This window comes from Lycorma delicatula, chromosome 12, assembly GCF_047948215.1.
Source record: "Lycorma delicatula isolate Av1 chromosome 12, ASM4794821v1, whole genome shotgun sequence".
NCBI classification, from domain to species: domain Eukaryota; kingdom Metazoa; phylum Arthropoda; class Insecta; order Hemiptera; family Fulgoridae; genus Lycorma; species Lycorma delicatula.
The window spans coordinates 74,213,315-74,237,003 of NC_134466.1; the positions used below are offsets into that span (position 1 = coordinate 74,213,315).

Sequence of the window (23,689 nt, forward strand, 5' to 3'; positions counted from 1 at the left end):
TAGTTTAACTAGTCATGCATCAAAAATCTTAACTAGAATTCTATACAGAAGAATTGAGAGGAGAGTGGAGGAAGTGTTAGGAGAAGACCAATTTGGTTTCAGGAAAAGTATAGGGACAAGGGAAGCAATTTTAGGCCTCAGATTAATAGTAGAAGGAAGATTAAAGAAAAACAAACCAACATACTTGGCGTTTATAGACCTAGAAAAGGCATTCGATAACGTAGACTGGAATAAAATGTTCAGCATTTAAAAAAAATTAGGGTTCAAATACAGAGATAGAAGAACAATTGCTAACATGTACAGGAACCAAACAGCAACAGTAGCAATTGAAGAACATAAGAAAGAAGCCATAATAAGAAAGGGAGTCCGACAAGGATGTTCTCTATCTCCGTTACTTTTTAATCTTTACATGGAACTAGCAGTTAATGATGTTAAAGAACAATTTAGATTCGGAGTAACAGTACAAGGTGAAAAGATAAAGATGCTACGATTTGCTGATGATATAGTAATTCTAGCCGAGAATAAAAAGGATTTAGAAGAAACAATGAACGGCATAGATGAAGTCCTACGCAAGAACTATCGCATGAAAATAAACAAGAACAAAACAAAAGTAATGAAATGTAGTAGAAATAACAAAGATGGACCACTGAATGTGAAAATGGGAGGAGAAAAGATTATGGAGGTAGAAGAATTTTGTTTTTTGGGAAGTAGAATTACTAAAGATGGACGAAGCAGGAGCGATATAAAATGCCGAATAGCACAAGCTAAACGAGCCTTCAGTAAGAAATATAAGTTGTTTACATCAAAAATTAATTTAAATGTCAGGAAAAGATTTTTGAAAGTGTATGTTTGGAGTGTCGCTTTATATGGAAGTGAAACTTGGACAATCGGAGTATCTGAGAAGAAAAGGTTAGAAGCTTTTGAAATGTGGTGCTATAGGAGAATGTTAAAAATCAGATGGGTGGATAAAGTGAGAAATGAGGAGGTATTGCGGCAAATAGATGAAGAAAGAAGCATTTGGAAAAATATAGTTAAAAGAAGAGACAGACTTATAGGCCACATACTAAGGCATCCTGGAATAGTCGCTTTAATTTTGGAAGGACAGGTAGAAGGGAAAAATTGTGTAGGCAGGCCACGTTTGGAATATGTAAAACAAATTGTTAGGGATGTAGGATGTAGAGGGTATACTGAAATGAAACGACTAGCACTAGATAGGGAATCTTGGAGAGCTGCATCAAACCAGTCAAATGACTGAAGACAAAAAAAAAAAATGTAATGTAAGGTTATTGTTCTTTGGTTACTTAGCAATTTTCACGTTATAAATATCTTTTTAAAATATTAAAAATATATACATAAATAACATATAATAATAATATATTAATAATCCTCCTCTATGAATCATGAGACCTTGCCGTTGGTGAGGGGGCTTGAGTACTCAGTGATACAGAGTAGCTGGACCGAAGCTGCAACCATATCGGAGAGGTATCTGTTGAGAGCCAGACTAAGGAATGATTCCTGAAAGAGGGCAGCAGCTCTTTCAGTAGTTGTTAGGGACATGGGTCAGGACGACTTAAACGGCCATATCAACATCACTCAGTCCTCTGAGTACTGCGCAGCTGAAAGCAATGGAAAACTACAGCTGCTTTTTTTCCAAGAAAATGTGGCTCTTTGCATTTTCATATAGCAATGATGGAGGCGCCTTCCTTGGTAAAATATTCCGGAGGTAAACTAGTCCCCCGTTCGGATCTCCGGGTGGGGACTACTAAGGAAGGGGTCACCAGAAAACTAAAAAATAACATTCTACGAGTCGGAGCGTGGAATGTTAGAAGCTTAAAAAAGGTTGGTAGGCTAGAAAATTTAAAAAGGAAAATGGATAGAATAAATGTGGATATAGTAGGAATTAGTGAGGTTCGGTGGGAAGAGGAAGGCGACTTTTGGTCAGGTGATTTTAGACTAATTAACTCAGCTTCAAATAATGGGCAGGCAGGAGTAGGTTTCATAATGAACAAGAAGATAGGGAAGAGAGTAGAGTATTTCAAAACGCATAGCGATAGAATCATTGAAATAAGGATAAAATCAAAACCTAAACCGACAACGATTGTTAACGTCTATATGCCTACAAGCGCCCATGATGATGATGAGGTAGAGTGTGTATACGAAGACATTGATGAAGCAATTAAACACGTAAAAGGAGATGAAAATTTAATAATAGTTGGAGATTGGAATGCAAGCATTGGAAAAGGCAAGGAAGGAAATATAGTGGGTGAATACGGGCTGGGCAAAAGGAATGAAAGAGGGGACCGACTTATAGAATTTTGCACGAAGTATAATTTAGTAATTGCCAACACCCAATTTAAAAATCATAATAGAAGAATATACACTTGGAAAAAGCCAGGCGATACTGCAAGGTATCAGATAGATTATATCATGGTTAAGCAAAGATTTAGGAATCAACTCGTTGACTGCAAAACTTACCCTGGAGCAGACATTGATAGCGACCATAATTTGGTGATAATGAAATGTAAATTGAGATTTAAAAACCTGAAGAAAAGATGTCAGATGAATCGGTGGAATTTAAAGAAGCTTGAGGAAGAGGAGGTAAAGAAGATTTTTGAGGAGGACGATTTTTGAGGAGGACATCGCAAGAGGTCTGAGTAAAAAAGATAAGGTAGAAAATGTAGAAGAAGAATGGGAGAATGTTAAAAAGGAAATTCTTAAATGAGCAGAAGCAAACTTAGGCGGAACAAAGAGAACTGGTAGAAAACCTTGGGTTTCAGACGATATATTGCAGCTGATGGATGAACGTAGAAAATATAAGAATGCTAGTGATGAAGAAAGTAAAAGGAACTACCGACAATTAAGAAATGCTATAAACAGGAAGTGCAAACTAGCGAAAGAAGAGTGATAAGTGTTCAGAAGTGGAAAGAGAAATGAACATTGGTATAATAGACGGAGCATACAGGAAAGTTAAGGAAAATTTTGGGGTACATATTTTAAAATCTAATAATGTGTTAAACAAAGATGGTACACCAATATGTAACACGAAAGGTAAAGTTGAAAGATGGGTGGAATATACTGAAGAGTTATACGGAGGAAATAAATTAGAAAATGGTGTTATAGAGGAAGAAGAGTAAGTTGAGGAGGATGAAATGGGAGAAACAATATTGAGATCTGAATTTAAGAGAGCATTAAAAGATTTAAATGGCAGAAAGGCTCCTGGAATAGACGGAATACCTGTAGAATTACCGCGCAGTGCAGGTGAGGAAGCGATTGATAGATTATACAAACTGGTGTGTAATATTTATGAAAAAGGAGAAGTTCTGTCAGACTTCAAAAAAAGTGTTATAGTCATGATAACAAAGAAAGCAGTGGCAGATAAATGTGAAGAATACAGAACAATTAGTTTAACTAGTCATGCAACAAAAATCTTAACTAGAATTCTATACAGAAGAATTGAGAGGAGAGTGGAAGAAGTGTTAGGAGAAGACCAATTTGGTTTCAGGAAAAGTATAGGGACAAGGCCGCAGATTAATAGTAGAAGAAAGATTAAAGAAAAACAAACCAACATACTTGAGTTTATATACCTAGAAAAGGCATTCGATAACGTAGACTGGAATAAAATGTTCAGCATTTAAAAAAAATTAGGGTTCAAATACAAAGATAGAAGAACAATTGCTAACATCCTAACATGTACCGGAACCAAACAGCAACAGTAATAATCGAAGAACATAAGAAAGAAGCCGTAATAAGAAAGGGAGTCCAACAAGGATGTTCCCTATCCCCGTTACTTTTTAATCTTTACATGGAACTAGCAGTTAATGATATTAAAGAACAATTTAGATTCGGAGTAACAGTGCAAGGTGAAAAGATAAAGATGCTACGATTTGCTGATGATTTAGTAAATCTAGCCGAGAGTAAAAAGGATTCAGAAGAAACAATGAATGGCATGTATGAACTCCTACACAAGAACAACCACATGAAAATAAACAAGAACAAAACGAAAGTAATGAAATGTAGTAGCAATAACAAAGATGGACCGCTGAATGTGAAAATAGGAGGAGAAAAGATTATGGAGGTAGAAGAATTTTGTTATTTGGGAAGTAGAATTACTAAAGCTGGACTAAGCAGGAGCGATATAAAATGCCGAATAGCACAAGCGGAACGAGCCTTCAGTAAGAAATATAATTTGTTTACATCAAAAATTAATTTAAATGTCAGGAAAAGATTTTTGAAAGTATATGTTTGGAGTGTCGCTTTATATGGAAGTGAAACTTCCATATATGTAAAACAAATTGTTAGGGATGTAGGATGTAGGATTCACTATGCGCCCATAGTGAAATCAAACGACTAGCACTAGATAGGGAATCTTGGAGAGCTGCATCAAACCAGTCAAATGACTGAAGACAAAAAAAAAATATTGAACATAATATAAATAAAATCTACTACCAATAACATTTAAACCCTTGCTTTAAAAAATTAAGATTTAAAAGAAAGATAGGATTATCTTTTATTAACTTTTTACATGCTTTGAAGTCGGTTTTATTATTTTAAAAAGTTAATTTTAACATTTTTAGCTATACCTTTATTTAAAATACTAATAGCCTACAAAAAATGCTTCCTCCATGGAAAAAACAATTTACGGTAAATAAAAAAAGGGTGAAAACACAAACCTTGACAAAACAAAAAATATTGCAGGGAAACAACATCACCAAAGAGTTAAGGATATGAAATGCAGAAAATGTATCACTTTTATCTTAAATATTCTAACAATTTTCTTGAATATTAGAGTACTATTATTCTGGCTCTGTATTATTATGTACAGTAATCCAATCTATGAACATAACATCGGTACATTACAAATAAATTCACAACAAACTATACAACGCTAAGCAACACTTAGTAATTTAATGTCACAAAACCTAACAAGTATATAATACTAAGGTACAATAAGATAATTATTAAAAAATAATTATATGATGAAATTTAAAAAAAAAATAGTATTCAAAATCAGAACATATAAATAATAACTCAAAAAAAAAAGCTGACAACACAATTGTCTCTGATGCATAGCTTAATTTAAAATATTTATCATTTTACTTATATATAATATTTTTTTGTTCATTTAATTTAATGATTCTAACTAAAGCTTGTGCCCATACCGTATTTAATTCACGAGGGTGTGGCAGTACTAGTGCCGACAGTCAACATTAACTAAACTAATGTAATTTCACAAATTTTGCTTGTACAGTCGGCAGACTAGTGTAGCCACCAGGCTTAATGCACCAGGTACCGGGTCAACTGGGTTCAAGACCCAGCTACACAGATAACTTTTTTACATTAAATATTAATTTATTTAATTCTTCCACTCACCTGTGATGTCACAACATAGCAGACGACAACAACATTTTTATGGGTAGGAGCGTGATTTTGCTAAAATTCTTGTTTTGCAAATATTGTTATTTTTTAATTGTTAACAAATGTATCTAAGAAAAATATGACCTTAATTAGGCAAAATCTCAAGATACTGACTTGAGGAAAATGCTATTGTGCGGTTAATTTAATGCTAATAAGATTATAAAATGTAAATGTTTTACATGATTTTTTATTTGTTTATAACAAATTTTTTTTTTGTACAAACTACTGACCCATAAATAACACAAGAACCAATTGGCAGAGATTTTTGTCGGTTCAGGATCACAGACAGGCATCCTGATCCTGTAAAGTTTTGGGAGGCATTAGCCTTACAATAAACTACTTTTTTCTTCTTTTTTTTGACATAATTGAACACGTTAAAATAAACACCAGAGCCTTCAATCACTTAGTACTGATGCACTGAAACAGAGCTACTAGCTTTTATATGGGCAAAGTATGAGCGATAAATAATATTAAGTGTGGATTAATAACAAAGGAGTAAATTAAAATTGAATAAAAAAATAACAAAATTGTTATTGAAAAAGATTCAAAAATAGTAAAAAACATACTTAATGATACTAATTAAATAATTTATTAACACAAATAATAAATAAAACAAATACAACATCTTGAGCTGTGCACCTTAAAATAAAATACTTCATTTTCATCAACCGCTGTTTACTATCAATGATTTTTGTCTGCCACATTTGTAATCATATCAACTGGTGGAGGGTAGAATGAGGCTAGGCTTTACTGGAGGTCGTCTCATTGGCCCTCTAATTCTAATTACATATTACAGTAATCAGTTTGGCCTCCATCAGGATGCTACCAATATAAATGCCTCGGTAGAAATTTCCATCATTTCAGTTCATCTTTGCTATCAAATTGATAGGATACATTTCTTTTTCTGTTTAGCCTCCAGAACTACCACAAGGTATTACTTTGGTGGATGATATGTATGAATCTAAATGAGGAGTAGTCTTATACATTCTCAGGTCAACTGTACCTGACATGTGCGATTGATTGAAACCCACCACCAAAGATCACTGGTACTCGTGATATAATATTCAAATCTGTATAAAAGAACTGCCTTTACTAGGATTGGAACCATAGGATACAACCTGACTCCAAAGAGAAAGACATCCACCTGACGGTTTTGGTTGCCACACTCTCCCCCTCCGTACCTAGTCCTAATGAGCTTTACCGAAGGTCATCTTCAGTACCTCAGCAATGACATCTTTCAGTCAAGCCTCAGCCACGATGCCACCGATGCAGGTGCCACAAGCGACATTCCTGTCGGTGTACTGCTAACATAGACTACAAACAAAAGACATCTAGCCAAGTCTCAAACAAGAATGAATGACTTTCTAAGATAGAAGGAACTGAACTCTACCTACTCGAAAGGTAAAAATGAGTTTCACACAATGAATCATAAAACCAACACAAAAACACAAACAAAAGATAACAATAAATAATGTAACATAACAGTAACATAAAACATAACTAATGAAAAACAAACAAATCTATAACCAAACAGAAACAAAAACAGCAACAGTTTAGCACACCATAAAACAAAATAACAACAAAACCAAACATAAACACAAAGAAGGAAAGTCTAAGCAGAACATCAGATCCCTTCAGCGATCCTTTCTTATGCCAAATATGTAATAAAACTTTCTATGATAACCCATTTGGCTCGGCTTTTGCTATTAACATGGAGATCAAATGTCAACCTGATAACATCAACCTGACAAATAGTTTTCGTGCAGATTAAGTCATACCTAGTGCATTCATATATCACATGATGAGCATAGTCTAATAATTCGCATTTGGACACATACCACAGAGTAAGACTGAGTAAACAAAATAAGCAAAGGAACTGAAATCCATTACCTACCCAACAGTATAAGAAGTGAGTTCAACACGCAATTACAATAAAACACCAACAACAAAAACTTAGCAATTGCAAAACAAACAAAAGAAGAAAGCAGGAGCCCAGCCGGCACCCTAAATGCCATTGGCAATTCTTTCTTTTGCCAAATATTGTATGAAATTCTCAACTATTAATTATTCGGCCTGGTTTCGCCTACTGATACGGAGATCCAGTGCCAACCCGATAATATCGAGCTGACAGATAGTTTTCGTGCATATCAACTCATACTTTGAACAAACATACAGAACATAATGTAGATCGTCCAACTGTCTGCATTGCATACACATTCCTGAGTCTACCGGGCCGAGCCTCTACAGCATGTTCTGGAAAGCGCCATGCCCAAATAGATATTGCGCCACATACTTATTTGGGTGTATCCAAGAGGTAAACTGTCATCAGGAAAGAATCCATGCGTATAACGTCTGCCCTCTGCCTCATTCCATCTGGCCTGTCACAAAGCATTACCATGTTGTTCAATTTCATGAACTTTGTCAGAAGTTAATTCACCTAACTTCTTGGTGACATAATGTTGTCACCGCTCTGATGCAATCACCAAGATCACCTCCCGTGAAATCATATGATAGCCACCCACTACTGTTAAAAGTATAAGGCGTTGAGCCCTCAACAATATGTCCCGATAGCATTTAAACTTTAGTCTGTCTGCCCAACAGGTGCCACATATAGCATAATTGCCTCACACATGGCCTTACACAGGATACTCATGGTCTTAAAATTAAGACTCCAATCAGGTTTGACCATATGTCAAATACCAAAGAAGGCACTACAGGCCTTCTCCATGACATATTGAAGGTGTCTCTTGAATTGCATTTTCTCATCAAGAAACACCCTGAAGCACTTTTGAGCCTGAATGTATTTTATGTGGTGGTTTGCCATCGAAACACGAACATGCCCCCTCACTGCCAAACAGCCTTTGAGAAGAATCACAGTGGTCTTCTCCAGGCTGAAAGTCATCTTATGTTGATGACTCCACAGCTCAAGTATCCTGCAAGCCTGAGCAGCTCGGAACTCAACCTCTCTCCATGAGCATCTTTTGACCAGCAGGAGCCCATCATCAGCATAAGCCACAATGCGACAGCAGAAGAGAATCAAACTCCACTACCCACAAAAAAGGACCCTACACGCTATTCTGGGGACACCCCTTGGACAGCGTTCTGCCTATTTCATGGTTGCCCACACGGAGCAGCACATCCCAATCACTGAAGTAACTTTGCATTACCTGCAATTCACTCACAGTGCACTTTTTTTTGCAGTTGATAAATGGCCAAGGGTCACCACAAACTGTTAAAAGCCTCTGAAATGTTGTAGGAAAATTCCCAGGACATATTCCATCTCACTGGTTCTGGGACGAAACCTGTAGTGGTTCTTCATCAATAAGCAACGCAAGGTTAACCTCTCATTTGTGCAAAGGGACAGAACCTTTTCAAAGACCTTACCAAAAACTGGTAGTAATGTCAAGGGTCTATATGACAACTAACAGTGGGATCCTTTTCACCACCTTTAAACAATAACTTAATGATCCTTCTTCCAACAAACCGGGAAGCATCCACCAAACAACAATTTATTGAAAATACGCGTGATAATTCTCATGCTTATCCCTACCGAGTGAACAAGGTTTGTCGTTATTCTATCAAAGCCCAGGGCCTTACCCCTACCTAAAGTACAGATGACACACTTAGGCCTCAATCATCTCCAAAGACAATGAAAATGAGCAACCTCAGCTGCACCTGCAGATGGTATGTGTCCTCCACAGCTTTGATGTCAGTAAATTGTCTAGTAATTTGTGCAAGATTCCAAACGTATCTGAAATCACACCAAGTCTGATCGAGAGTAGACAGAAGAATGTCCTTTCTTTGTTTACGCCCCATAACCCCATATACACTCCCCAGGGATCCTTGTTCCCTTGCTCATGCACAAAGGAACGCCAGGAATCCCTCTTCAGTGTATGAACCTTGTGAAAGTAGTGAGATCTGCGGTCCTGATATTCTGCAACAAGGACTGCCTGCTGCACAAGATCACCCTCACATCAAGATGCTCTTCTTAAGCGACATAAAGCCTGTTTCAAGGCTGATAATTCCCTGGACCACAATGGAGCAAGCCTCTCTTGACCTGCAGGGAATCGAGCAGTCAGCAGCATCGATGAAAGCTGCCGACAAACTCTCTGTCAGGTCCCCCAATTCCAAAGACTCTAGATCCTGATCCAAAATTCGAAGTCTGGCTGAAAGAAAGTCAATAAATTTCCTCTAGTCTGCTTGCCTGTACAAGAAATGACCCCGCTGAACTGGAACGATACATCAGTAGCACTCATTCAAACTGCTAACAATCTAATAAATAATCAATCGATGATCACTTGAACAATCATCCACCATCTTCTAGTTACAGACATTGGCATAAATAAACCGACCAATGGTAATATCGATGTTCATTCTACGAAACAACTGACACCCATTTACATTACCTGCATACGTGGACAACTCACAAGGTACACTGAATACCTGCAGACCTTATTGGGCTAAAAATGGCCTCTATTAATTCACTGCCATCATTGGTGAAACCGCTATGGCACAGTTGTGACTTAGCATTCACATCCTCACTAATAATGATTGGACTGGTACTGGAGAATCGTAGATTTTTATCCCAGATCTCAAGATGACGATCAGCAGGGTCTCTACACTGAAAGTATGAACTTGCAACATATAGATGGAAGTTCTGAACATCTACATGGTCAACAACATGATTTAGAGAGCTGTCAAATGAAGACACAATCTATTTCCCTTCTACACACAACAGCAGACATGCTATTAGAACCACAATATAATCACTTCCAAGTGCTCCGAACACAATGTATGGATGCTGAAATAAAACAACATCCAACCCTCTATGAAGAATGACTTCACCAAGCTCAATCTGAACAATGTAAGCATCCTGTGCATTTAACTATCCAAATTTAATCATTTAACGCTAAAAAATTCAAGTACATAAAAACCACATTCCTTGCTATGAACAGAGTGCTTGGACTCCTTCCAAACACACTTGCAATTAGCACAAGTTGGACCTTTCTGACTTCTTGTCACTCATCACACTTTGGACCCTCATCATCACAATGAGCATAGACTGCAGGATGATTACAGAACTAGTTTTTTGACCATATCTAGCAACTGCAAGACATCTAAAAACTCCTTGACTTTACACAAAGAAAAATCCACAAACAATCTGCCCTTGATGAACTGTGCAAAAGAGTCGGGCTAACCTCAAAAATTCCACGGTAGTGCTCAGCCTTGCATCTACCTGATCCCAGTTTTGACATTCGGACTTGAAGGCATCCTCAGTCATCTGAGTGTTTTGCTCTTGGATAAGTCATTAACTCTTTCTGAGATAATTGTTGATCTATATCATATACAATAATCCTCGGGCGCCTGAGCAAGTCTGAGATGACCTACATGGTCTCTTTGTCATCAGCAATGATGACTAAGGTTTCTTTTTATATTTTGTTTCTTTCATAATTTGAATTTTCAGACTCGACCTCTTTTGTTTAAGGATGATCTGAAACTTTTCTTTTCTGTAGGCTTCATCTCTTTTGTAGTCTCAGTAGCTATCCCCTCTTTTAAGTTAACCAACAAACCTCAGGCTGTTTCTGAGACAAACTAGCCTCCTGCTTTTCTTTTAAGACCTCAGTGTACCGTTTATGCTGAGCCCAACTGCAGAACTGGAAGAGGGGCTGGGAACAGTCTACCGCACCACCACCTCTCTAACCTCAGGTGGCTTAGTGGCCAACCTCTCATAACCTGCAGCCAATAGCATACATGTATTAATATATTTTTTTAAATGTACAGCTGTTGTTTTATCAGAGTACTCCTTTTCATTGAAATAATGCACATGCAATCAGTAATTACTTAAAATTAAATAAAAGAAATGCTGTAAGTACACTACGTGCAAATACTTGTGACCATTAGTAACTTCTTATAAGTAAATGTTTGTTCAGCCTGCTTTTAAGACAATACTTAACAGAGTCGTTATTTGCTTCTCTTAATAAAAGTTTATCGATCAGTAACTGGTATAATTTTATTTAAATCATTGAATATCTTTATTTTTTTTCTGAACGAGAAAAGTAAAATTTAAGTTCCTAAAGTACGACACAACAAAGAATTGAAGAAATAGTTCTCTCCTAACAACTACCCCTAAACTCTGTAGATAAAATTCAGTAGGTACAAAAGGAAACATCCAAACTGAACTGTAAGGAATTCGATTCAAAGAAAATACATTATACAAGTTATAAATAATTGAGAATGGAAAGGACCACTACTATTATGATTAATTTCTCTTCTGACCAATATTATAGTTGGAGTAATTACAACTATAATATTACACCAACCAATGGGTACCCCGCTGGTTGTTAAATAAAATAGCTCTGCGATAACTTCAGTTCTTTCTAAAAAAATAACTAATTTTTTATAATGACTTACTTATTATATATAGATATTTTTATGAAATGAATAAATTACTAACCGTTAAAATTCCTTTAAAACGGAATAATTTCCCACAGTATTCACATGAATAAGGCATTGCACCTGTGTGAATGCGATTATGTTCTTTCAATGCACTGCGTTCACGGAACTGTTTACCACATACATCGCACTGATGAGGCTTAATACCAGTGTGAAGTGTTGCATGCTTTGATAATAAGCGCACAGTTTTAAAACTGAAAAACAAATAAGAAAACCATGTAAAAATTGCCATAAACAAATGAGAACTACCTGCAAGAGAATTTAAAAGAATTCCAAAAATCTTTTATCAATACTGGTGATTCCTTATAATACAAGTTATAGCTTTAATTGCCCATTAAGATTGTTTTTTTTCTTCTTATAAATAGCTGAAATTTGAGATCAGTAATAAAATTTTACGACACCCTACAAACAAGAAGAATATGAAGAAAAATTATTAATTTATTCTTGGATCACTATTGGATATATATATATATACATATAAATAAATGAACCGACTGTAATTGTATAATAACTTTAGTTTTTTGTTTTATGAAGAGGATATCATGAATTTTATAGTGTAAAAAGGGTCAATTATGACTACAATTTAAACCTAAACTTTCCAGATAAAATGCACAGAAGATAACTATGTCAGACTTCAGTAGAGTGGTAAAATAAATAGTTGTGAGGATTACTTAAAAAATTGGTCTAAATAAAACAAGCAATAATTTAAAAATATGTTGTGCTTACAAAAAAAAAAAATGCTTTCTTTGTTTTTCTTCATAGTAAGTGTTTACATTTAAACATTTAATAAATTACATTATTAGTTCTTTCATTTGATCATTAGAATTGGATTTTTAGGCCCATTATACTTCCAAAATGATAACAGATTAAAAATTCTTTAAGTTTGGGAACCAAAATATCAAAACAGCCAGATTAGGACTGTACAAAGGATGCTCTAATACTTCTTTCTTAAAAGTTTGGTGCTTAAATTTTTGTAATGCCCATGTAAGGGCAAGCAAAATGAAACACGAAAGAAAATGGCATTGGAAGAGGCATTTCTTATTGGAAAAGGGAGCTAATAAAGTATTTTAGAGAAAGCTTGTGAATTTATTGTTTCAAATGGCATGAAATCACATAAAAGGGCTTTCCAGTTCCCCAGAACATAAAAATTAGATCTTGCTTCGTTGAACATGATCACAATTTTTTACAAGTTTCATTTATCTATAACTTCATCATCAGAAAATCTGCTTAATTGCTAAAAATTTCACAGTTTAAAATTATTAAACAAAAATTGTAAATTTAAACTTCAAGTTAGATTCTGTTTAGATTCTTCAAGTTTTCTGTTTTTTCATGCTTTTTGATTGCCAGAAAAACAGTAATATAAATATAAAATTAATTATACATATTTATTAATTATTTAATACAATAAATTAATTTATATAAAATAAATATTTATCATCTATTAAGATGACTGATAATCTACTTGCATGTAATAAATATAAATAAATTTATAGATGTTCTGTAGATCACCAAATGTTTACCTATAAAATCACCAAAATATTCAGTTCTGAAATAATCACTTTTCTGTGTGATGTTAAAAATTACTGTGTATAATAAACTATATCACTAGAAAGCATCCTTCATTGGTTATTCTGAAATCAGATATTCTAAGGTTACAGTTCGATAATAAAATGATCTCCATTATGATCGTACTGCAAACGATTTTTGAACAGTAGCTAAATATTTCTGCCCCTGTTCATCAGTATCATAACTTTTACAATTACATAATTTTTCTTCAATTCAACTATTTACTAAAAATATAATAAATTACTAAGTGAAATGTTTCAAAATTTGGAAGATAATTCCAAATTTGTAAATCAATAGTTTTATTAAGCATTTTTTTAAAGAATGCATTATTAAGTAGAAATGAGAATTAATGTTATATATAATTACCCTTTACCACATACGGCACAATTATGAGGTTTGGCATCATTATGAGCTAAAATATGATAATCTAGACTACCCTTGGCGATGAAACTTTTCCCACAAATGTCACAAATGAAATTCCGTTCTCCTGTATGAATTTTCATATGAGTTTCAAGAGTATGTTTGGTTGAAAACCTACAAAATCATATTGAAAAATTACTCGACAACACTCTTAAATAAAAGCTAAACAAAGTATATTTAAAACAATATTTTTGGTTCACTGGGATTTCTCTTACACTTAAATAAAAAGGTTAATGATAAGAAATTCATGAGATATTCCTTCATTAAGATAATTAATTTAGCTGAAACTACTTAATTAAAATCTACACCTGTCAAATTATATTATTTTATATTTATTTACTTAAATAAATAGTTATTAACTTTTGCTGTTGTATTGATACACGTCTCAACACCACGAATATTATTTTTATGCACCACAAATTTAAACTTGTATTATTAGTGAATTTGCTTTTCTAGTGAGACTTAATTATGTATAATTTATAACAGTTGAACAAAGCAACTTTCATCGAGGGGCTTTCCAATAATCTGGCAATGAGCCTATACAATAAAGGCTTACTGATTTTGCACTCGCATAATTGTATGATCTTCAGCCTGAATGTGACACTTAAATGTCAACTACTGAACTGATCTGAACATCTACTTCAACAGGCATACTATATTTCAATGACTAATATGATTATATCAATGACTAAAAATCATAAACATATTTTATAAATTTAATTTCCACAAAGTACTCTGATATATAGATCTCTGAAAAATTACTAAAACGGAAGGAAAAGTGAATTAGTAAGCGGAAAAAAACTTTTATAAATAATTTTGTTGCTACATTATTTATTAATTTTATTGAAAAATTACTGTTGCCAGTTTAATATGATTCTTGTATATTATAGAAACAAAAGTAATTTATAATTAAAACTTCAAGCAGCAAAACAAAATTGTTAAGTGTTGAAAATATTAATACACATTAACGTAAATATTACCCGCTTCAAATTCATTCAAACAATTTTTGTCTGTTTCCCCCTGTATTAAGCCACCTCCACTTGCTTTGATTCTTCATCGATGGCGATCACTTCATTTACAGTCGAACTAAGTTTCTTTCAGCTACTCGTCCGTTCTTCAACCCAGTATAAATATGCTTACAGAGAAAAAATTGAATATCCCAAGAATTGCTTTCTATAAAGTTTTTGTCAATGTTTACAATTACATGAAAAATTAGGAATATAACATTTATATAAACTATTAGCATAAATACAAGGTGGAAAATCGGTAACTCATCCAGAAATAAAAACTACATTAAATGAGAAAAGAAAGTATACTTACTGTTTAGGACAAACAGTACAAGGAAATTTTGGTTTAACTTCTTCTGGTAAATGGCACTTGCTATGTAAATAAAGAGAGCTAAATTGTTTAAATGCTTTACCACACTGAGGACAAACATGTGGTCTTTCTTCGCTATGTACTGTACTATGACTTTGCAATACAGTTTTTTGTGAAAAACTTTTACCGCAAACTTCACAGCTGTAAAAACAAAAAAAAGTTGCAGTATAAACACAAGAAGTCTCTCTATTCCAAACAGAAAAAAATTATTACAGCTTAATTTTTGTAAAAGGATTAGTAGATCAGTAAAACAGTTAAAATTATGGCTGGTAGTGTAGGTGGGAAGATAGATTTACATTTTTGTTCACTTTGATGTCCTAAATCAGTCTCTTAAGTTTGGTCGATACTTTCTGTAACATCTGTATAATAGATGTTAGTGTGAAAGTTTTCCAAGGTCATGACAGGAAACAGTGTGTACTCTATCTCATGATGTAATTTTCAAATAAAACACAGCAGTGTAGTCCGCAGACAAAGTGTTAAGTGGTTCATAAAACATAACATAAATAACATAAAAAAGAAAGTAAGTTTATTACTTTTTTGTGCTGAATATTAAAATGTGTATACAAATATAATATAAAGCTAATAGATAATTTATTGAATCACACCAAAGCAGTAAAATTCAATTTTAATTTATGTAATAATTTTTACTGCTACATTCTCAAAATTTTCATTAATACTGTTGGTTTATCAGGCAACAAAGATCGTAATTTACCAAGGCAGAAATTATGATGTTAAAATTGTTATACATTAAGATTGATGTTTTTGTTTTCCTTTCTTTTATTACAACTACTTTGTTATGAAGATGTAATCACTTTAAAGGTATTCGGTAGTACTTGCTTTACTATAATAACATACATACAAACCTAAATTTTTTTGGGTTGCTGTGAAGTTTGATATGTCTTGCAAAACTACGATATCTAGTATATACTTTAGTACAATGTGAACATTTAAAATTGGGAGCTTGATTATGCAAAACTTGATGATGTTCTTTTAATGCTGAAAGTGTTTTTAATTCAGCTGAACAATCTGTGCATTTCCAGGTATATCCATCCATCAGTCCTGCAATACAAAGAGATTTAATTAGCAGAATTATTTTTTAATATAACTAAGTGCATACATAGTTCTTACATTTTCAGTTCATATGCTATGTTGTATGATACATTCAGTGGGAATACTGTTTTGGAATGCGTACTATGTATCGGTTAACTATACTAACCTAATTTGCATAACAAATGTCAAATTGCCATCTATGTTGTCATTCTGTGTGAACAGATATGAAACTGTTGTCTATGTACTTCATTTAATATAATTAACGTGACCGACCTTTTTAAACATATACCTGTTTCACTTCATAATTTAACATTTTATGTTTCATTTTCACATAACTGGAATATAATAAATAAACTTTAAATATCTGTACCAAAAATATTAACTGTTGATAGAAATATGACAATGAGTAGGAGCCCAACTAATTCAAAAGAGTTTTCACATATAAATTATTTAAACGTTTAATAAAATATTTAATAAAATATATCTCTGGCAAGTAAATAAAAAAAAAACTGTTCTCTTAAAACAGGAAGGGGGAAAACCCCCATTCAAAATTTCAATAAAGTTTCCAAGAATATCTCTATTTTTTTAAACATTTTCAATTCTTTTTAAATATTTTTCTAAAATGCATCCTTATCTATTAAATCATGAAAATGGTTTCATTAGAAAGAAGATGGAATAATTAAAAATAAAACTTCATAGAGAAAATGTTTCAAATTTTATCAGTTGTAATTTTATTGCTAAAATTCATATGGGGTACATAAATTAGAAAACTTTTATAAAAAAAAAAAAAAACATGAAAATTAATTTTTTTGGTAATTTTAATTTTTTGAGTTGAATAAATAAAAAGAAAAAACATTCGAGTTTATTTTATCAAAAGGGAGTGGCCAACTAGTAAGCATTTTATGTGTAAGTTACTAGTAAGTTCATTTGCAAGTTTTGTAAAATTAGGATTTGCCATTCATTTGTAATAAGCTAATTGGGATAATGGCTTTTAGTTCAGTTTTTTTAAGAATTATAAAGAAAACAGAATGCAACTTAGCAATTTTTCATTTAATTATATGTACAGCATATAAGACTGCTTGCTAAAAAGATTACCACTTGCTTGCATGCCTTTGATAATTGTGAAATTATAACATTTTGTTTTAAATTGATGTTGTCTTGAAAAGAGTTAATTCAATTTTCATAAATAAAATAAAACAAAATTCAGTCGTTTCTTTAAATTTTATTCATAGGAATGATAAGTCTCTATAACAGAATATGATTTATTAGAAAATCAAAATTACTAAAATACAATATGCTTTCATCAGTTGAAGCCATAATGCTCACACAGTAATTGAATTATCTGGATTAATTTATGCCTAAAACCATCCTCATAATTCAATAAAAAATAATCATTCAGAATAGACCAACAATCCTAATTATAAACAAACATCAACACATCCAAATATGTTCTGATGCATATAAATAAATTTAAAAAAAATTATTTTCAATAAAAGATTTTGGAGTTTAAAACAATGTCTTACATTTATTTATGTCAGTTTCTTTGAATAAAACTACGTTTTTAATTCATACTACATCATATATGATGACATAAATAACTGTAAAAGCTACAAGGTGAGATGGGAACAATATATTAATGATACAGATTACCCAGGAAACCAGAGTCACCGTTTAGATCTGTTGTTTAATCTTTGGCTTCGGTTAAGATTTTATATTGAATTCTATTTATGGTAATTATAGACTATAATCTTAGTAAAGAATTAATTTTTAACAAGACGGTTGAAATAAATGAAAATTCAAATTTTTTCAAGTCAGAGCTATAGATCCTGCATGTTAATGTAAAAAGCATAAAGAAAAATATTATTAAGCTCAAAGCAATGATGAATGCTCTTGAGAATAAACCAGATGTTATAATATGTTCAGAAGCATGACTAATAGATAATATTAAATTTATTAATTTAACAGATAGACAAAAATTTTGACAATGATAATAAAATTAACAAAGCAGATGGAGTGGTTGTGTACGTAAAAAATAATCTAAGATAACAGATTATTAATGAACAATTTGGGAATTTAAAAACCCTCCACCTGTTTATTGAACAACGAACAAAACTAATGTTAAGATAACAGGTCTGTACAGATGTCATGACAATGATATTGATATATTCATTGAAGATCATAGTAATTTTATTTTCAGCAATAAAAAGGTGTTAAAATAAAAAAGGTTAGTAATAAAAAGGTGTATATTTTATCAAAGAATTTGAGGAACTGCTGAATTTTCATAAAGTTTCCAATTTTTATTTTTGTCTCTCAATTTAACCAATGCCAATTGATATTCAGGCACTGTTTTTAAATACGGTACAACCCATACGATTACTGTTAATTCTACTTTAGATTTACGATCTGAAATTGTAGCATGTATCCCGTTCAAATAGTCACTACGACGTCTCAACACTAATTCTTGTCTATTGTTTACGATTATTTTTTTATAGCCTTCAGCAAAACCCAACAACACTGTTAATGGTATACATAAAGTAAAATTACTATCATCATTCACATCTATTTTATTGTTACCCTTAACCCATCCAGCTATTTCAGATTATGAAGTTAAAGAATTTGCAATTGAAAGAACATTTTTCGTAATAGTTGTAATGCCTACGTTTCTTGTTCTGATTACTTCTTGTGCGTTAATATTATACTGTATCTCATTGAATAAAAATGCAAGTGCAAAATTAACTAATTCTTTAGTTGTTGATTTTTTCCCCGTTTTCACCTACCAGCTTTCCTGAAACAAGCAGAAAACTATCGCTGGAACAGTATACACATCCGATTGATTTATTGGTATTCTAATATCCATCTCAAGATTATTAAGTGTATAATGCTTGTGATATTGTTTATATGTTAACATCTCATCCAAACATGGGATTTTTTAACGTTTAAATAATTCATTATGGAATCTATATAAAAACATTTTAATTTTTCATTTCAATAATGTATTGGTTTTAACTTCCCTTCATCATCAATTTCAAATCCTTGAGATTTTAACTTTTTAATGCTTTCTTTAGTCAATTTGTAATGTTTTATAACAAAAAAAAAACAATATCACTTTCAGATACAAAAGGCATTTTTATCTATTTATAGCAAAATAAAAGTTCAATTACAGTTTATAGTTTATTTACATTGTGCCAATACTAACGACATGCTTACTCGTTCACCGGGTAGATTTAATAAATTATCATTTTCATCAGTCAACTGTATCACTAAATCATAAATTTCTCTCACATATACAGCTACAAAGTGAATATAAGGTGGATATTCTTCAATCATATCACCCGGATCTACACTTAACGGGAATTCATATAAAATACGATCTTGCTTTTCATTTTTATAACTACCAGAAATAATATTACCTTTTACAAATATTACATTTACAGGAGCGATATTTATTATTTGATCTAAAAGATGCATTACATTTGGTTTGAGAATTCTTGATTCGTAACCCAAGAAACTGCCTATAGTACAATCTTAATCTGATAAATCTATCCATACAGTGCTTTTAATTTCAGTCTGTAATGTATTGCGGTTCGTCTTTAAGAAAATGTTTTTTTAATTTTTCTCATTTCAACCTATTTATATTCAACCATATTTTCTGTCTAATAACTACCTATCGATATGTTTATGTAATGTTTTTTAGTTATCTCATAATTATTATTTTCATCTTTATCAAACGTGAAACACAATTTATTGTTTTTATTCTCTTCAATGTTTGGAATAGTGTTGGCCGTCATCAACCACTTTAAACCCGACTCATATTTCCCATCAGAAAGATCGATTGGAGGAAAAAATTTATTTTTTAATCGCTGAACTATTACCATCAATTGATAATAGACAAGAGATAGCTACTAGGAGAAAAAAATAAAAACAAACATATAATTTATTCACATAAAAACTCTGAACATAATTGCCCGCAAATTATAGGTGCTAAAAATCAGATGGGTGGACAAAGTGACAAATGAACAGGTGTTGCGGCAAATAATCTCTCACTAATATAAAAGATTATTATATAAAAGAAAAAACAACATTCAAATAAAAAAAAAAAATTTGGAAATTTTAAAGAATGCCAGTTTGTCTAAATGTGGATAGCTGAATAATACAAATACTATTTTTATATATGCAACAACTATAACTAAATAAAATCAATGAACAGCATTTATTTATTTTATACACTCACAGAATTTATTTTTATTTAATATAATTTTATTAATTTAATAATAATAATAATAATTTCTTCATATGAATGTTACATGATTCACTGATTTTTCAAAATAAATGTCATGCAGATCGACAGGATTGAGTTTAAAAAACTACTAGTAACATAACAAATATTAAACGTGCTTACAAGAAAAAAACAACTATTCAGTTGTCCATTGATGTACATACATTAATGGTGAATTCACTATTACTAATTAATCCATTAACACAGCAATCATCAATTGATAAAATCCATTTGCAGCAATCAAGGTGGCAAATAATGTTACTGGAATGAAACGATGTATGATTTATAGAATTTTAAAAAAAGACAAACTATTCATAATAAAAACATAAGATTATAGAAAGACAAAAAAGATAAGCTATTTGACAAAAAACTGCTATATTAAGGAAAATGTTAACAGAGCACTTACTTCCAATGTAATTAATTATAAGTAAGTTTTATCACTTAGGTTCAATTACTGCAATCCATTCCTACAGATAAATAGCGTTTATACTATGGAATCGTTCAAGTTCAGTATTTTTGTTGCCGTTTATAATTCTTTTAGATTATTACTTAGAATGAGCCGATGCGGATAACTGGGTTTCTAATCCTACCGTTCTTAATTTGAAATCAAAAGACTACTTAAAATAACTCTAATTAACTTACAACATATAACAATATTATGTGCCTCCCCAACTCCCAAAACTAATATCCCCTAATCTTCACTAATAGGTGGAAATTAAATACGGTGGGAGTAACTAACTATATCACTTTCCATTGGAAATGAAATGAGCTAGTCCATATGCCTTATCTGTACACAGCTTTTTCTAATGACTGTGATTCTGGAATAATTAAAACTTTTTAACATAAACAAATACATTTTTAACAATACTTACTTCTATTTGAGTTGACTTGCTTTATGTTTTCCGCATTTTCTTGTTCTTCACCACCACTAACACCACCACCACCACCGTCATCATCATCATCATTATCATCGTCATTACTCTCTACATCATTATTGCTTTCAATTTTGATCATATTATCATTAATTTTTACTTTTTCATTACTTTTATTATGAAGAACTTTACCATTAATATTATTAATAACAGGCTTTGGCTTCAATTTCTTTTCATTTTTTATAGTACATCGTCTACTAGGTCTTTTTTTAATAATTTTATTATTGTGTGTATTAATGAGTTCTTTAGAAGATCTTTTAATAGGCATTCTTAATTTTCTTCTTGAAGTTCCACCTAAAACAGAAAGCGTAACTTTCTAAATTCAAAACTGATGCAAGAGTACCGATTCTTTTGATATGAGAACAGATATTCATAATCACATTTATCTGAGATTTAGATTAACAAAATAATAGAACTGTCAATATAATATATTTGTGAATCTGCTAATGTATAAGAAAGTTTATAAAAATCATATAACAACATAAACAGAACTTTATAATGGCAGAACATGAAAGACAGAAAAATCTACGAAGCATTTAATACATGTAATGAATGAAGTCAAAAATTAAAAAAAAATTTCAAGATAAGAAAAAAAGAAATTTGTGGTAAACTTTCATCATCAAATGAAAAATTATGTTACTTAATTTATTTGAATACATAATTAAATATTCGCTTACTAATTTACTTAAATAATGTATTTAATATCAGATATATTTAATACCACTAATGTATTTGACAACAGAGATGTTGTAAGAATGATGTTTAGATTTTGGGAGATCAGCTTAACATAAGTGTTATGTCAGTTGACTAGTCTGGCAACTTTTGGAAAGGAAATTGAATCTCTAACCAGTTCTACAGGCAAGTTCCCATCCCCTTTGACCATTATAGTACAAGCGTCTTAATATGTTTGCGTGTTAATATGTCACACAAGTAATATAAATTCATTTATAATCTATGTACTTAGTAAAATTTTTATATCTTTTCTCCCCCAGCCTGACTGGAATTAAATTCCGAAATAAACTGCTCTAGAAATAAAATAAAAATTCATATAAAAGAAGCTGGTAAAGAATTTTCTGGCTTCGCCAGGAAAGGTTTGCGACTCTGAGGACTTTGCCCTCAACAGACTACTACTTACAAGGAAAATTAAGTGAACATTAAATTATGTAAGTATACAAGTAAAGAATTATGTAAATAAAAGATAATTTAATTCTTTGGGAAAAATTTAGAGAAATATGGGACTCATAAGGTCTGTATCTCCCTTCCCCCTTGACTGATTAAGATCAAAATTAAATGGCATAAAATGTCCCAAATAAATAATCATCACAGCAAATTTTATTAAAATCAATTCAACCAGACTGGAGATATCAAGCAAAAAACAGGCCAACATATATATATTCATACACAATACGTACAAACACCATTCTGAAATTTTTCAATGCTAAAATTGTGTTTTCTACAAAAATCCTGACGTGCAAAATTTTATCTACTTACCATACATTCCCTTATGTAGTATACTGTATAGCTAAATTGTACATAACCAGCAAAGTACAAAAAAATGAATTAATGGCTGTGATTATTTTCATTCGATATTGTTTAGCGACTAATAATAAAATCTGCTTACTGTGTTTTGTTTCATTTTATAATTTCTGTACACTAAAAGGAAAAAAAAGTAGTTTGTTGATAGTGTTATTTTTAATAAATTATTTATTCTAATTCAATTTAAAATTTATTTTTCAATGAAATATTTATTACATTTTCTACGAGGCATATTCATAAAGTAAGGACCGTTGGCTTAGACTTAAATATTAGAGGGTGTGAACAGTTTTGCACATGCAGGGCCATCTATCGGCTATTTACGAAGCCACTGCATTGTTGTTTCGATTCAGTAGTCGTTTGCCTGCCAATGAATGCAGATTGCAGTATCCTTCTCCCACCAGTTGTGAGGTGCGCTCTGTGATTTGAATTTTGTGTGCAAAAGGATCTTCAGCTGCTGAGATTAATCAGGAGTTTGTTTCTAGTATATAGACCTACAGTAATGAAGGAAAGGTTAGACAATGGTATCGAGACTTTAAAGATGGCCACACAAATGTGCATGATGAAGAACGGAGTAGCAGGCCCAGTATTCAGCCCAATGAAATTGTTGAACAAATGAACCAAAAACTGCAACGCAATTGGTAATTGACGATTAGTGCTCTGCTGA

The 23,689-nt window shown here is 32.0% G+C and overlaps 1 protein-coding gene across 2 annotated transcripts in view; it reads right to left on the reverse strand.

The window, feature by feature from the left end:
• LOC142333067 (uncharacterized) overlaps positions 1–23,689 on the reverse strand; it is a 47,458-nt gene that overhangs the window by 3,823 nt on the left and 19,946 nt on the right. For both annotated transcript variants that reach the window (XM_075379888.1, XM_075379889.1), the window contains exons 4-8: positions 21,430–21,783; positions 16,095–16,290; positions 15,175–15,372; positions 13,801–13,968; positions 11,870–12,062 (exon numbers count right to left, since the gene is read on the reverse strand). In XM_075379888.1, coding sequence (XP_075236003.1) covers positions 11,870–12,062; positions 13,801–13,968; positions 15,175–15,372; positions 16,095–16,290; positions 21,430–21,783 — 1,109 coding nt within the window. The remainder of the gene's footprint in view (positions 1–11,869; positions 12,063–13,800; positions 13,969–15,174; positions 15,373–16,094; positions 16,291–21,429; positions 21,784–23,689) is intronic.